The 15,629-nt window shown below is 40.0% G+C and overlaps 1 protein-coding gene across 3 annotated transcripts in view; it reads right to left on the bottom strand.

Annotated features, from left to right (window-relative positions):
• LOC110987075 (neuronal acetylcholine receptor subunit alpha-3-like) overlaps window positions 1-14,869 on the bottom strand; it is a 39,178-nt gene extending 24,309 nt beyond the window's left edge. Inside the window, exons 1-2 of one of the 3 annotated variants that reach the window (XM_022249497.2) lie at window positions 14,527-14,869; window positions 3,880-4,066 (exon numbers count right to left, since the gene is read on the bottom strand). In XM_022249497.2, coding sequence (XP_022105189.1) covers window positions 3,880-3,949 — 70 coding nt within the window. In that variant the 5' untranslated portion in view covers window positions 3,950-4,066; window positions 14,527-14,869. Of the gene's footprint in view, window positions 1-3,879; window positions 4,067-6,689; window positions 6,850-14,526 lie in introns of those variants that run through there. The other 2 variants (XM_022249499.2, XM_022249498.2) reach the window with 2 other exon arrangements.
• Between the last annotated feature and the right edge of the window lie 760 nt (window positions 14,870-15,629).

Genomic DNA, 15,629 nt, shown 5'->3' with positions numbered 1-15,629 from the left:
AATTACTCAAAACCCAGAAGTATGCTAGTTCAAGCATGGGACGCAGATGACTTGACAGACGACATCAGCTAAGCTGCCCCACGGCAGGAAATGGAAACGGGGAACGAGGCTTCAAGGGGTTAAAGTTTAAGACGGAGGTGCACAGCGAGACTTGATCAGCGCTTCCGTTAAGTTTGGCGACGGGGGAGAAAATAAAACCTCGTCCTGGCTGACGTGTAGGCCCACGTGACCGTGGTGCCACCATCAGGAAAGCGAGCGGTGGTGCATGAAGAACCCCATGCCTCTCCGTAGATGTGACAAACTGGTGTCAGATCAGAAAAAAAAAACCCACCCGGACAGGTCTTGCAGGGAAAAGTACACGGAGTTTACCACCGCGTCTGGCTGATTAATCTTACCGCGTACACGCGCCCAATTACTGTTTCACCTAATCGGGCTGGCCTCCCCAATGACGGACGACAAACTAACCAGCTGTCAACATGAACTTGATAGAGCGTCGGATTTCATCAAGCAATGGTGATTCCACACGACGGCTGTTTGGTGTTAAAAGTGGTGATTAACATAAAATGAGACAAAACGCGAATATTATATGGCGATTGACAAACGATATTAAAAACATCATGTCAAAATAATGATACTCTTTTATCTTCCATTCTATGCACCAATTTTTCAAAAAAGATATTGCCTGGACAAGTCGAGAAAAAATTGACACTTTTAGGAATTACTGAGAAATCTAACTTCTGCTATCCCTGGTTAATATTTACATTACCTTGTGATTTAATATTTTCACCGTCTTATGTGAACCAGGCAGCTACTACGGGGCTGTTTAGTCTTAGATAAAGTCACACTGAACGAATGAGTACAAATAATCAATGAGGCTAGCTGCTGCATCCTAATAGTGGTGCATAACACGGTACAGTAATCCAAATGCGCATAGGTAGATTCTAATCCCGGAACTTGATAGGCAATTAACAATTAGCGTGCTGCAAAATTGAACAATGAGATTTCTCAATTGTGTTCAGATTACAATCATAATCAGAGAACTTGGACCTATTTGTATGCTTTTTGGTAATATGTGAAGTGCGTTGTCATCTATTCTTTGGTTCCACAGAAATAGCTGGTAGTTCCACTGCTCTCATCGACCGATAAACGTACGTGTGGGTTTATGCTTCGATGATTCACAAGTACAAGACATGTGTACTTTGTTCACTGAATAGCTAAATGGCTGATTGTCAGTGATATCGTATTTGACATATTTCTACTGCATTCATTCATTCAATTTACAGACTCTTTCGATTCAGATATATGTTGATAAGCCACTTGATAGCATACTCAATTACGACCACACTATCACAGTCAGCGAATAGAAATGCTCCCTCGATTGTATTGGTGAAATTCCTGGGATAAGACTGATGACATATCCACATAATTCAACCCCTGTGAACATTGTGGAGTATACAGGAATAACTCAGGCATTATATCATTTCCCTCAGATCTCGGTACAATAGTTTAAATGCTTCAAATTGACCAAATTCCCGAAAGCATCCACGAACTCGTTCCTATATAACCCCGTTTTGTACTGTCCATGCGGAAAAATAATCATCTAACCAAATGGAAAATCATTCTTGTCAAAAGGAACTTTGCTGGCATCTTTGATGGTTATCCAGGGTGGATCCTGGAATTTGTTTCCAGCGGAAGGGCCCAGCCCGTCAGATTTATTTTTATATCTAATTGTTACAGACTATATTGTTAGTGATTTTCCTTCATTCATATGGTATGATGCCGTCTTTTTATTTCATTAAATAACAAAGTTTTAAATACATCAACTGTTATTTGTCCATTTTACGTTTTTGTTGGGGGGGGGCAGAGCAGTTGGGCCCAAAGTCACTCCCTGGATTCACGCCTGTTATTCACTATTTACGCTTTCTTCATTTTTTAACAGATCTGGCTTCTTTAATTTCGTTGACCTCCAATCAAAAAAATTACTACTGACGACAGTAAAAAATAACAATAAGGTATAGACATGGGTGGAACCTGTTTAACTTATTAAAGTAACATGAGATCTATTTCTGGTTGGTATTAAACCATGCGTTGCGCAATCTTAGTCCAATGTTAAAACCAAGCGATTGTTGTAAACTGTGACGCAGAAACACAAAGTTGAATAGGAAAATACCGACATTTGGGTGGTGTGTCAACAGGCCATGCCTCTCATTTCAATGTCATGGTTTGATGGTCCGCGACGTAAATACTTTCAAATGCAGCCAGTTGCCATAAGCCTATCTCTACGTTACCCAATGCAAGAATGCAGTTCTGGTACGTTAATTGCGGTACCAATGGCACACGGCGAGCAGTAGCGCTCTACATCAAACGAAAATTAGGCTGCAGTCTGTCTTAAGTGGTGCTTGATTGTTATTTCATTGAATCCAGATGTCATTATTAAACTGGAGTAATGCCGTGTCATTAACCTGACGACACAATGTTTTGCGACGCAGCAACAGGGTAAAAATAAACCAAGTATTAATCCCCTCACTGATCAAACCGGTGTCTAAAATTTGACTCCATCCCTGTCGTGTTCGCGTACGATGTACAGCACTGAAAAAGACTGTATTAACATCTATGCGTACAGAATCATAAAAGGCAGCCTGGCTTTCATTACGCTTCAGATATCTTTTTGCACAGCCTGAAAATATTTGTCATCGGGATACATGAGTTTTCAATGAAATTGATTGACCCTCACGCTATGGGCCTCGAGTTGGACAAAGAGAGGGTGCTATTTTCTGCTGAGCAACGGAGGTTCCTTTGGTCGGAACTGAACTTTGCAGGTTCACGAACGATTGGGAAATGCATGCATCATAGTTGCTGTGCTACCAACAAATTGAACGTGACCTACGCGGCTCTTTTCAACAGATGAGGGGGGTGCTTCTGCTAGAGGTTATAATATTAGGAGTTTTGATTTAAACAACATAGGGTTTTGCAGCCAATTTTAGCTGTTAAGGAAAAATGGTTTGAAACAAGTAATCAAATAAAGCTACAAAAATATAAGGCAGTGTCTTAATATTTTAATGAATGGCTGTAAAATGGAAGACCCAATAAGAGTATTCTTAAAGCAATTCCAAACAACTTGAAATTCTGATATTTTAAAAGACTTCAACTTAGGTATAGTGATAGTTAAAAGCAGATGTTCCTGCCTATTTCAAAACCAACGGTGTTTTAAAAGCATTATACCCCGAGCATTGGCAAGTTTATGATGTCATCTCTCTGACGTCAACAGGAAACCATCTTGAGAAATTGAAATTGATACACAAGCCAAAGAGTTAAAAATTCATCTTATCTTTTCCTGATAGAAATCTGTAAAGTGCTTGAGTAAGTCAAATATTTTGGCAACTGTTTGATTCATATGTCTTGAAAAATGTTTAAATTAGAACTACGAATTAAAATTGCCAATGAGTGCTGGAGATTACCAATATATTCTTTTCGCGACAATCTTTATTAAAATGATTTACATCTGTAATGGTTTCTTGATAGCCTATCGATACCCTGACTCTCCACAACACATGGATCAAGTTATTTTACCCAAGTTTTACATTGAAAGTAACCATTATTTCAATGTTATATTATATTCAGAGATTTCATAATATGAATGATTTAGTGTGTCGAAAAGTAACAAATGAAGATCTTTGGTAAACAGAAACTTTGCAAAGTTCAGTCAATTCACAACATGAAAAAATCTCCACGATATTCCATATGTAGTAAAATTATCAGTGGCGTTACAGAGTTAAAAATTGGTCAAATATCAAACAGGATCCAGTTCTTACAACTTCCCAAATTCTTTTCCATGATTTCACCTAAAAACCCTCTTCTGTGAAAGTGGATTTCCCTTACCTTGCGCAAAGATGGAAAACATTACGTGTAGTAGCACCGCCAGTGGTGCACAAAACGATATAGCATCCATGTTTGTTGTTTCAAGACGGTGTCACCTTGTCCTAGCGCTGTGCTGACATTTGTTCATGAGGAAAGGCTGTGATAGCGTCCTGCGCATCTGACCTCAGCGGGTTGCAGGCCCAGGAATCTGGTAAAGAGCGAGCACGGGAGAAACAGGGAGACCTTTAGAGGGATCAGCTGCTAAGAATGTGAATAATGACAGGGTATTATGGCGGCAATTCTCAGGGACTGAGTGACTGACTGATTTCCCCCTGTAGACGTTGGGAACTGATTCTGCTTGTTCGGGAGGTGGGGAGGGATGGCAGTACGCGGGAGCCAACTGCAACCACGGTCAGTGCATGGATGTGGTGTTGGGGGACCAGCGGGGTAAGATGCTAATCGATTGAGTATCGATTTTGTCGGGGAGCAAAACATCTTCATCAACCGTCAAATAAAAAGAACGAGAGACTGTACTCCGAATTTCAATCTGCAGTGAAAAGCACTTTCCTTTAATGTGGGGACTAACTTTGCTGTTGGGGCACCGGACCGTGGTCTGATTCAGGTTTTATTATTATTTTTTGTACATAGGCTTACCTCAGTTACCCAAAACTATATACAGATGTTTTAGAAGGAAAAAAAAGAAAATTTTAGGAGTTCATGGTTTCCCTTTAACCCTCAGCTTTAACAGTGCAGCAGTTAAACGTAGGAAACCTACGCCAGTCAAGAATCTAGAGAGAAATCGCCAAGGGGACGCATCTATGCTGCTACATTAAAAATACTTCTATGATGACTACGAAAGAGTATATGTCGTTTTGTGAAAGAAATGTACTAGCTATCAGGGCAACTCAAGTTTCTGACATTTGTATCCATTTGAAGTATTTAATAAACAAATGATGATGCAAACAAAACTACAATTTTAAACAAAAACGACAATTTATCAATTTATTGGACTTAATAATTATGCATGTGCAAGTTTTACATTTGACAACACACTGACTTAATATCTCATATGCTATAAAAGCCTGTGCGACTTCAAAGACCCAGGCATGATCGAGCCGCAACACATGCACTCTTTCACCCGAATGAATCAGTGACCTTGCTGTCATCCCGCTGTGCCATATTACAAACTACACCGTTGGCACGGTTGAGAATAAACCGTTCTACTGAAACGACTATGGAAAATGGGTTGAGAAAAAAAGCAAACCGTTCCTTGAGTTTACGAGCGATCAATATCAGCTGTGCATAGTACAACGCTCTGACTATATGTAGCTGTTTGCGCAGTCATGTTTGAATCCTTGTATACCAGCGGAGTTGCAGATGTTGCCATATAAACCCCGTAGGCACGGAACCTCAGCATGAATAATAAAGGTCACGGATGTGGAACTCGTTCTCCATATTTTCTCCGAGGACATTCTGTCCTCTTTCTCAACTCGCTATTTTGGAGACTGTCACAACTTTGATTCGAGGGTGCAGTGTCCACGTTATCGTGACCTTCGTGGGTGTAACAACACTGTCGTGCTGTGAACATGCAACCTCTTATGAGACAATCGGGAGTATGTTTACGGCACAGTGCATGTATCCAGCGTTTCCTCTGAATTTTATTAAAATAAACACGTCAAACTACGCACCGAATACCCCAGTCACTGCCAAATATAGCTTCAAGAGTAACTTCTAAGCATCAACATTTAAAATGTACGACAGGCGTAGCAGGGTCGCTAAAACACACTCTCCAGAAAGGGGAAGAAAGGTCCAAAGGAATATTTTTACCCGATGATTCCATTTTACGTAGTCTTATGAGACCTCTTATGAGACAATCGGGAGTATGTTTACGGCACAGTGCATGCATCAAGCGTTCCCTCTGAATTTTATTAAAATAAACACGTCAAACTACGCACCGAATACCCCAGTCACTGCCAAATATAGCTTCAAGAGTAACTTCTAAGCATCAACATTTAAAATGTACGACAGGCGTAGCAGGGTCGCTAAAACACACTCTCCAGAAAGGGGAAGAAAGGTCCAAAGGAATATCTTTATCCGATGATTCCATTTTACGTAGTCTTGAATGAAATTTTATCAAATGTTGCATCAGTGCTCACATTTTGCCACTGAATTGAAATATCGAGACAGAATAAATTACACCTTTCCATTCGTGTTACACTGTATGAGGGCAGTGTTAATATACCATGCCTAAACCATGACACAGCAATGAAGCAAAGCCATATTAATTTATGCTGAACTTTTAAACTGTAAGAAGATACATTTCGATCAATCCACGAAATGGAAGCTTCCCAGGAATATTGCCAACGGCACTAGTGTTGGGAATTTTCTCGCCAGGTACTAGCTTTCTAGTTCATGACACGGTCACAAAACACTGAAAAATTGACACCTAAGCAAACAAAAACGAGCGTGAAAAACACGAAAGACAGACTGTGCATTTCGCTAATAATAGTCATCCTTTGAGGCGATTTTTATACAATACACCAAAAGATGCAAAGAAGATACATTCATGAGCAAAATGTACTAACATCAATCTACAAAGTAAGTGAACTTTTTGGCAGTCTAGGTAAGAGATATCCACTGCAAATTTAAAATTGTGGACAAGCATCTGGTTTACTCTTACACAATGTTAGCCTCTCCACATGAAAATAAATCCGATTTGCTTCTTTAGACTTTCCGATCCAACACACGTCCCAAGCAAATACTGAGACCGCTTCAAATTCAGTCTTTAAACTCAGTTAACAAAAAATCAACAATAATCAGAGGCTACTCACGAATTCCTGTCTGATTTCCATTGTATTTATCATTCCGTTAGACCGTTTTTGAGAGTTGCACCTTTATACAAATAACGGTTATCGCTGACTAGTCTGGCCACGCAAGCTGTTGTTAAAGTGTACCGCAGGTTATCGAATATCGCTACGCCGCACAATGACAAACGGTTCGTAGCTAATTAGAGAAGAAGGGACCGAAAGGGGCAGGGCGTTTGGTCCTATTGTGCCATGGGGCTATTGTGATTTAAATGACGGATTTAACTCTCATCAGTGTGTAGACAGCTTGGCTCATCAACGTGTGATTGGACGCTGCTGTGGCCATAGTGATGCACAAAACACACAGCCAGGAAAAGCAAACACAAAATGGTTGACCGTGTGTTACGTTCTAAGCTGACAACACTGTGAGCAGGTTATGATTTTCGTCTGGCTGAAGGCAAGCACAACCACGTAAACCTTCCATACGGGGGTTATGAGGTTTAAATTGGTTTTACACTGTAAAAAAAACGCTTAGAATAATATACACATTTCTAAACACATTTTTTGGGGGTACCCACTTTTTTGACATGTTTAACCGCGACATGTTTAGCGTTATGGTTTAGGAATGTTTTGAAATGCTAACATTTTAAAAAGCTGAACATGTACCTCGGAAAAGCGTTTAGCGCTTAAACACAGTCCTAAACACATTTTGATTATAAACATGTCATGGGTAAAACGTGTGGAAAAGTGGGTACAAAAAAGTGTTGAAACTCTAAACGTTGTTTTTACCTTTAAGTTTCTTCATGATTAACAACACAACAAACATTTTTTTCTTGTTTTCCTTGGTAACTCCCGGAAGTACATTTTGGTGGAGGTAAAGCAGGAAGAATTTGTTGTTTCGGCGGACAACTGGGGTCACGTGACAGTCAGCATCTTGTCGTAACAAGCATAATGTGCCACTTATCAATGATTTTTAAAGATTGGACACTGTTTTTCGCAAAACACATTTATCGAGAGGCTTATATTAAAAACGGACTTTAGTCAGGTAATTGGAATTGTACTAATCAGTTTTTACAGTTTAAACATTTCTACCAGATTACCTACTCGATTTGGATTTTGTTTTAGAAATGTACTTTCCCTGCATCGCCAATAAATCATTTCTCTTCCTATGTTTCTTCGGTATGGCCTCTCAACTTGAAACAAAAATCACAGAAATGTTCATTTTCTTTCCTGCAATAAGAACTACTCAGAAATCCTGACAAGTGAAATAAATTATCAGTGAATGATTACATTTTAAACATCAGTGCAGTAAGGAATGCCATTCTCTCCGCATCCTTGAAATTCCAATTTTTGGAATTCCTGAAATTCTTTGGAGATTTTTAATAATATGTTTATATCAAAAACCAAGAAGTGGAATCCGTACCGAAGTGCAAAATTTGAACGAAGGTGGAGTTTCTTTGTACGTGCGTTTAAACTATCCAATCTTCAATATCTCGAGCTATAAATACGCAGAAGATATAATCAAAGGCACTCTGCCCTTAAAACTAGCCTTGCCTTTTCTCTCGTTTCATATTTTTTTGTCAGAGCCCTGCGAAGTATGATCAAGGAGTCCATTTTAATGGGGGTCCAAATGTAACACTACCCCGGCTGAGAGCCGAGAGCCGCAATAATCATTCGCTGATCACCATGGTCGAGGCTTAGATGTGGATTCCTGTTATTAGCGGAATAGCAACAAAGGTAAATCTTGTAAGGTATTCGTCAGATGCTTTTTTGAGTGCTTCCTACTTTTGTCGTGGTGAGAGTAGCATCAACAGCCCCAGACAATGCCTCGACCCCACGCGGTTTCGCCCCGCAATTCAGGGGTAAATGCAAGGACAAATCTGGAGTCTTTATTTATGTCACTTGAAGGTCCTCTTGCGTTGTAAAAGAGGATAAAGATCTCTTTCAGGATAAGATGCAAACAATACCGAGGTGCATCTACTGTTGGGTACAGTAGGGGGTTATTGCAACAATCTTTCAAGTGTCACTTTGTAAAGTTGAAATAGCGCCAGCACAGTTCTCTCCTGATCACCCGAGGGCTATCGGTTTCATTGTGCTGTCCAACTCCCTATACTGTCTTTAGCTCACTTCCATAGGCCTATCCGTGTCTGTTTTCGTATATAGGTATCATTGGTATCACTGAATAGGTATCAGTTAAGTATTGTAAAATTTGAGTTGTTTCGACTGTGATATGCTTATCTGATCTAATCAATCGAACGCATTACAAATACGTAATACCACCGAAATGGCTGCTGCCAACTTACCATCAGTAAAGCCAGCACAAACTCACGTGGATGGACAGTGAAAGATAATGCCATGGAGGAATGAGAAAACAATTCAGTGTTGTTTTTGCATGCGGCGGCCATTTTATTGACATGTTTTCTTAGGATCAGTTTCACACGCTCCTCGCCTAATGACCAGCCTCACGTGAGTCATTTAATCTCATCGATTCAGCGTCTAGCTGTGCAGGGGAAAATGGTCGATTGCATGTGGGGGATATACATCCGTGACGAGGGGTGGGGTAGGATGGACGCCCCCTACTACGGACAAACAGAAAAACCGCGGGATGTATGACGATGGCAAAGGGAAAGGCAATTAATACTGCCGTTTTGCAGGCAGGATCGTGTGACCGTCACGATGATGGTGATGGTGTGTAGCCGTTTGTACTTTTTCAGTTTATCGGATCTGTTCCTGTCACAAGTATTGTTGTAGAGTTCAACGGTTGTGTTGAACAATTTAACATTGCTATCTTCAGATCCTTACTCCCATTGTTTCGCGTGAATTTAATGTAAGCCTCTTTTAAAAACGCTGGCCATCAATTCACGATTGGAACAGATTCAAAATATTATACAGAATACCCAAGGATTAATATACTTTATCATTTGTTTTTGTTTGGTTTTTGGTCGTTTGGTTTGTTTTCTTTCTAATTAGATTTTAAGTTTGCTGGTTTGTTTCAAATGTAGTACAGTACTATACAGAATAATATCTTGTCTAAGTATCTTGAAAAGTTTGGTAGTATACTTGCTCTTTTGTTTTTGCTTGCGTGTGACCCGTTCACTGGTTGTCTAAGGACGAAAGCGAATGGAAAAGTAAAAACACGCAAAGACAGGGCCTCTGCACTTTTTACAAAACTAGTCGAATGCTCTTCGCATTCTGTCATGCTACTGACGGAGTGTGCTAAAGGGAGGTATTGCTTGGGGCTTTTGCAGAAGTTTATCGGAAACCTTAATTGTATGCTCTGCAAGTAACCTGATTGCGTTGAGCCTACGGGGCATTCGACCCTTAGCACTTTTTACAAACCGGCATTGGAAGCGGTGGGCGTTACTTGCTGACTATCGGTTGGTTTTGTTTGTTGGTTGGTGGTTTAATTGTTGCATGATCAATCTGTTGGTCAGTTGATGTTTGCTCCAGTCATTGGTTGTTCGTTAATTGTATAAAGCCATTAACAATTAAGAAGAAGAAATTTCGCACAAGACAGGATTTCGTATTATCCAAGGTAGCAAGTAGCAATGACAGTGTTCTTATTTCTCCATGGATTGTAAAAGTTTAACAAAATCCTGTCAAGTAGGGCATAATTCATAAAACATTGCAAATCTGTTCTCCTACATGCCTCTCTTTAGAAATCCAAAGCATGCATTTTTTTCGGTGAAAATGTTGGTTCCTTCGCACGAGGCTCCATTACCTCGCTGATAAATAACGCTGAAACAATAACGAACTATCTTCAATCCGTTCACATCGTCATCAAGCTATTTCTCAGACTGTCCTTCAAAATTAGTCAGTTTTTCAAACGTCGATACAGTTAGGTCCCTATACTTATGACTAACAAAGACAAATCTATCCAGTGTTTTTCCTTCATGATACCGATTACCAGGGGGTAAGTGAACACCAGTGAATCACACGGGTGTGAGTCGGTCAATTAATTGAATGAATTGCAGTAATATGATCGAGAACAATCCTGACATTCATGACAGGGTCAATAAATGTAAGGAATCATTGATCGGAAACATAGCAAATCCATTGGTTCAGAATGGCTCTGAGTCATTGACCTTGCACGGAGAACGATCGAGTTGTCTCGGAGCCATTTTTGGTATAAACTAAACCATGCTATTGCTAGTTAACTTTGAGTTTACGGATTCAAAAGAAGAGGAATTGATATGAGTTTATTGAATGGCAGTTCATAACTAATGCATCATAACGCAGCAAGAAGACGTTTAAAGAGAAGCCAAAATTTTCTTTGTTTGGTTTTTTGTTCTGTTTTAAAAGAAATTATTAAGTGATGATATTTTGATTTTAAAGCTGTCTGAAATGCACCTTTGAAACAAAACACGTCAATGGTAATGCGAATGGTTAAATTATTATAATGTAGAAATGCAAGGGGGAGGTGGTGGTACTCGTGTATGGTAGCGATGAGAAGATAAAGAGGAACTAATCTGGTTTGTGACCAACAACGATCGCGTCGATCGACAATGACTCTGACAAGTTATGTTGCACGGGATAATAATGTTGGTACTGCTCACAAATGTTGAGAAAAATAGATGGGTGGCATTGTTGATGATCGTATCAACAGTGGAGATAAAAAAGGGCGAGTTAATGACGACGACAGTGACTGTTTATAGGCCCATGCATTCCTGACGAAATAAGTGTTCTATCGGTTGACTGCAGTATGCAACTGTTGATCGGATTTATGGACGTAAGAACTCAAATGAGGAGTGGTAATTCAGAAAGATGGAATGTAATATAATGCACTGCTACTTGCATGGCTCACTGGTCTGGTTATTATAAAAAACCATCTCTCATCACTGGCTTCATGCTGTCATTATTCTCGTCTGCTTCACTAGTGAACGATCAGATGAAGCAGCAGCAGTTATCCGGAGAAAATCCTCTTAGCCACAAGAATGAAAATAAGATGTTGACGTTGATGCCAAATATGCCAGCATTGTTGAGCGTCTTAAGCCGCTGATAAATATCGTGTGCAATGACTTCTTAAAAGCTTTTGCACAAACTGGGGTGTTAAATTTATCAGAGGACTACGCCAACACTTTTCACTGCTGTTAAAAATGTTGGTGTTATTTGATGTTACTTTTAATACCCTCCAGTGCACTGTAACACTTATAGGTGTGCAAAGTAACACCAGCGCTGTTAAAGTGGTCATCTGATAACACCAAAAAGAGTTGATTTTAACATCACAGTGTTTGCAGTGTAAAAACGTCTGTATCGAGAGACTTGCCTCTAACATTTTGTGCTCCTCTGATGCGCAAAGCAACGCATAATTTTCATATTAATAATCATAGTATTTCTGAAATCATGCGTCAATTTGAATCAGTTATCAAAACGTCCAAACACAGCGTGTGGCATAATTAATAATTTCGAATACAAGGTTTTTGACTACGTTCCGCGTTTCCAAAGTTTCATTTAAAATATTGTTTACAGTAAAGTACACCGAAATCACTCAGAGTACAGTAGACATGTTCTCTTTGGTAATGTTGAAGCCTATTACTGTGGCGGGAACAAGGATCATTTGAAAGATATGACAACAGGAGTGGAAAAACAACGCAGTGGTTAACGGAGGTAAATGCTCTTAAGTGATCAAATGCTAATGACAGCAGACATCACAACGAATGATGGAAATGACAAGCCATCTAAGCTTGGCATAAAACCAGAATGCGAACAATTCAAAGATGGTTGCGTGCAAAGGGAGGGCTGGCCTCGCAGTGGGTAGGATCATGCGGCTTGTGCGACACATGCGGCCACCCCCCTGCAACATGAGAGAATGTCACGGTCGGCTGTGCCTCCGTCGCTTCAAGCGGGGAACATTTTTATGTCAAGTCCCCACAGACAGTGTGAGCAGATGGGTAATTTACCCGTTCAGGAATGACAGCCGATGTCGTGCTGAGTCACTGACGAGTAGATCGCTTATTGACGATCGCTAAATGCCGCGCCGGGACAAAATATAAATAAGCACCAGTACATGGACGTATCTCAAAATTTGAATAAGCGGTGTGTGGCATGGTCAACCGGGATTTTAATTATTAAACCTCGGAAAAGGATCACAGAGCGGCCAATTTCATTAATTTTTACACCAGCTGTAAGTATCTTTCAACACACCATCTGATGAGGCTAAGTTCATCCTTTTCCGGGTTGACATGGACAACTGAAGCAGAATAATTGCTAATTTCGTGATTTAAATTACCATAGTCTGGAACATGTTGAAAAAGGTATTACGGCTTTCAAAACGTGTTTAAGTGAATGAGTGGCGATGGCTTGATCTTAAATATTTCGCAAATTAAAACAACCTCTGAGAAACGTTACACCTTCATTATAATCAGGGGTCATGATCTTACATGTAATATTATGAAGAAAGCGCTGCAATAAAACTTCAGGCATTTCCGCTCGAGGTAGTAAATATTAAGCACTATATTGAAAGCTCAATTTGATTGATTCGAGCGCCAAGCTTAAAGCCACAGAAAGACTATAAACGCTCTGGCAAACAAACGATTTAAAAGCGTGAAGACATTCCAAGAAGGTTTTGAAGATCTTGTGACGTTTACAAAATTAAGTCTTCGACCTCTACACTAAAAACGAAATGGTTCAAATTTTCCCGAGGCTTTTTAATTTCATTGGATAGATGTGTATTTATACATATTCTTCATTGCCGAGGGAAAGCAATGATTTTGGTTTGATTTAAAATTTGATATTTCCAGAATTTATCAGATGTTAAGATTACTATGCATAGCACTCACCCAATGTCTGCGTGTAAGTTGGATTCCCATCAGATAAATATATGCACATACGGCTCGTAGTGCTTGGTGCTAAATACTTTAGTACCAATCGCAGACAAATATTAAATTAAATGGTACATGACTGTATTACTCACTCTATGTCCAATCTGTTCTGCTTATAGTGTATGTGGCTAGCCACACTATTCGCTTAGGAAGCTAATAGGCTTAGCATAATTACTACAGGAAAAGGGGTTTCGGGTGCATTAAGGGAAAGGTTGCTAAACTTTGCTGGATATTATTTCTACATTTTGCGAGAAGTTGGATTTTGTCAGACATGACATTGTAAAAGCAGGGTGAGTTATTTTATACTTACACATTTTACTGAGAAATTTGTTTTAAATCATTATTTTGCGACTGGTGATATAATCTGAAAATGTTCTAACGAAATGCTTAGGCCTATTCCTCCAAACAGAACAGACACCGCGTCGAAGCGCCTTTACAGGCAAATTGTGTCCACTGTGGATTATTGCTAAAGATCCAAACTGCCTTTTTTAATCGACTGAAGTAGCACAGCCATCCATAAATTTGAGCTCCAGTCTCATGTTTCTGTCCTGTCCTGTCAAAGTTTTGATTGATCTGAAGTGAGCCACCTTTTACCAAACACATATGGTAGGTGTCTGTTGAACACAATGTACTGACTCCGTTGTCCACTCTGATATGTCAATCTACATGCTGTTATTAACATGCCAACCCTGTCTACTAGCTCTTTACCCTTGAAATATTCAGATGTAATAAAATTCCCAGAAAATGATGATCCCGATGAATTTTCAAGCATCAGGAGATTTTCTGCTCTAATTACTATTAAAATCCACAATTCAGTGTTTCTTATACTATCATTACAATACACTGATGCACGACCAGATCACATTCAAGATGTCTACATGTATGCTGCATCATGAAAAACACCATGAGTCACACAACTCCATGAAACCGTTAAAAGACAACGTTTTGGTTTTAAACACAGTCTTGACTCATCCTGCTTCTCGACGTAAAACAGCGTTCATTCATTCAATCAGGTTGAATATTAATAATTACAAAACGCTTACCGTTTACAGAACAAATTGTTCCCTCTCGGCCGGCTCCTCACATAATGCCGACCAGATGCATATCACAAATTGCAAGCAGCGTACATGCAGACAAACAGTGGAAACAAACGGTAGTAATTTGTATTCTAACTCGATTACCCCTGTTTCTCTGCTGGAAGAAAATGGCTTCAGATGGCTGTCCTCTTTCCAATGTTTGCCCTTAATGGAGTCCGGGTTGCTTGTGTGTGAGTGATGCAGTGTGGACGAGCGAGAAGATTTAGGTCTCTGCCGAGCGCATCACTGCGAACTGGCCACGGCACATATAACCACACCAAATGGCACGACACTCCGTTAGTAGCGTCATTACACACAACCAGCAAATTTAATTTGCTCGCTATCGACTTTTTCCCCCCTCGGTCGCTGGTTGCCGGCACCGCCGCTCGCTCGGCGGTCAACACCGGGAGGAACGTCGGGTTAATTACATTGTATCGACTGGGTATCTCACCGGTACCCGGCTGGTGTTGCTTTCAGGCATGTCACCGAATCCATTGAGAGCGTTTCCGCTTTCTTCTCCAAATCACAAAAACAAGTCTAGGAGGGGAGAAAATTGTGTTCTCGACAAGTGCTCGCACTAACGCCACTCTCAGAATGTTGTTCAAACTCTTCCTGACCGAGCGTGCCTGATTGTATATGGATTAGTACTTTAAAATTGTCCACACATCGCCGAGTATTTGGTGATAGTCACGAGGGTATTACCCTGCACCTGAAGCTCGGAGAGCCTCCGTAAACAAAAAAAAACAAAAAAAGTATTATAAGGTTTGCAGAGGTTTGATTTTATTCCAAATGCAAAACAGAAAGAAAAAAGATTAAGGTGTGTCGAACGTTTTCATCCATCCATTCTGTTATCAGACACTGGCAGTACTGTGTTACCTGAATTCAAGTTAGCTGGGTGTTATTGGATATAAGTCAGACAGATTGACAGGACCCACACAAAAGTAAATCCATTCAAGTCTGCAGATCTCGACAAAAGCCAATTCTTCAAATAGGTGTAGATCACCAGGGAATAGGAGATATATTTACGCATTTCACATCTTGACTGGGGAATGAGTCTTAATATAACTCCC

Source organism: Acanthaster planci, linkage group LG05 (assembly GCF_054643075.1).
Source record: "Acanthaster planci isolate LZ-2023a linkage group LG05, COTS_SCS, whole genome shotgun sequence".
Lineage (NCBI taxonomy): Eukaryota > Metazoa > Echinodermata > Asteroidea > Valvatida > Acanthasteridae > Acanthaster > Acanthaster planci.
Note: the sequence above shows the minus strand (reverse complement) of the source record. Positions and strands in the feature narration are given on the sequence as shown.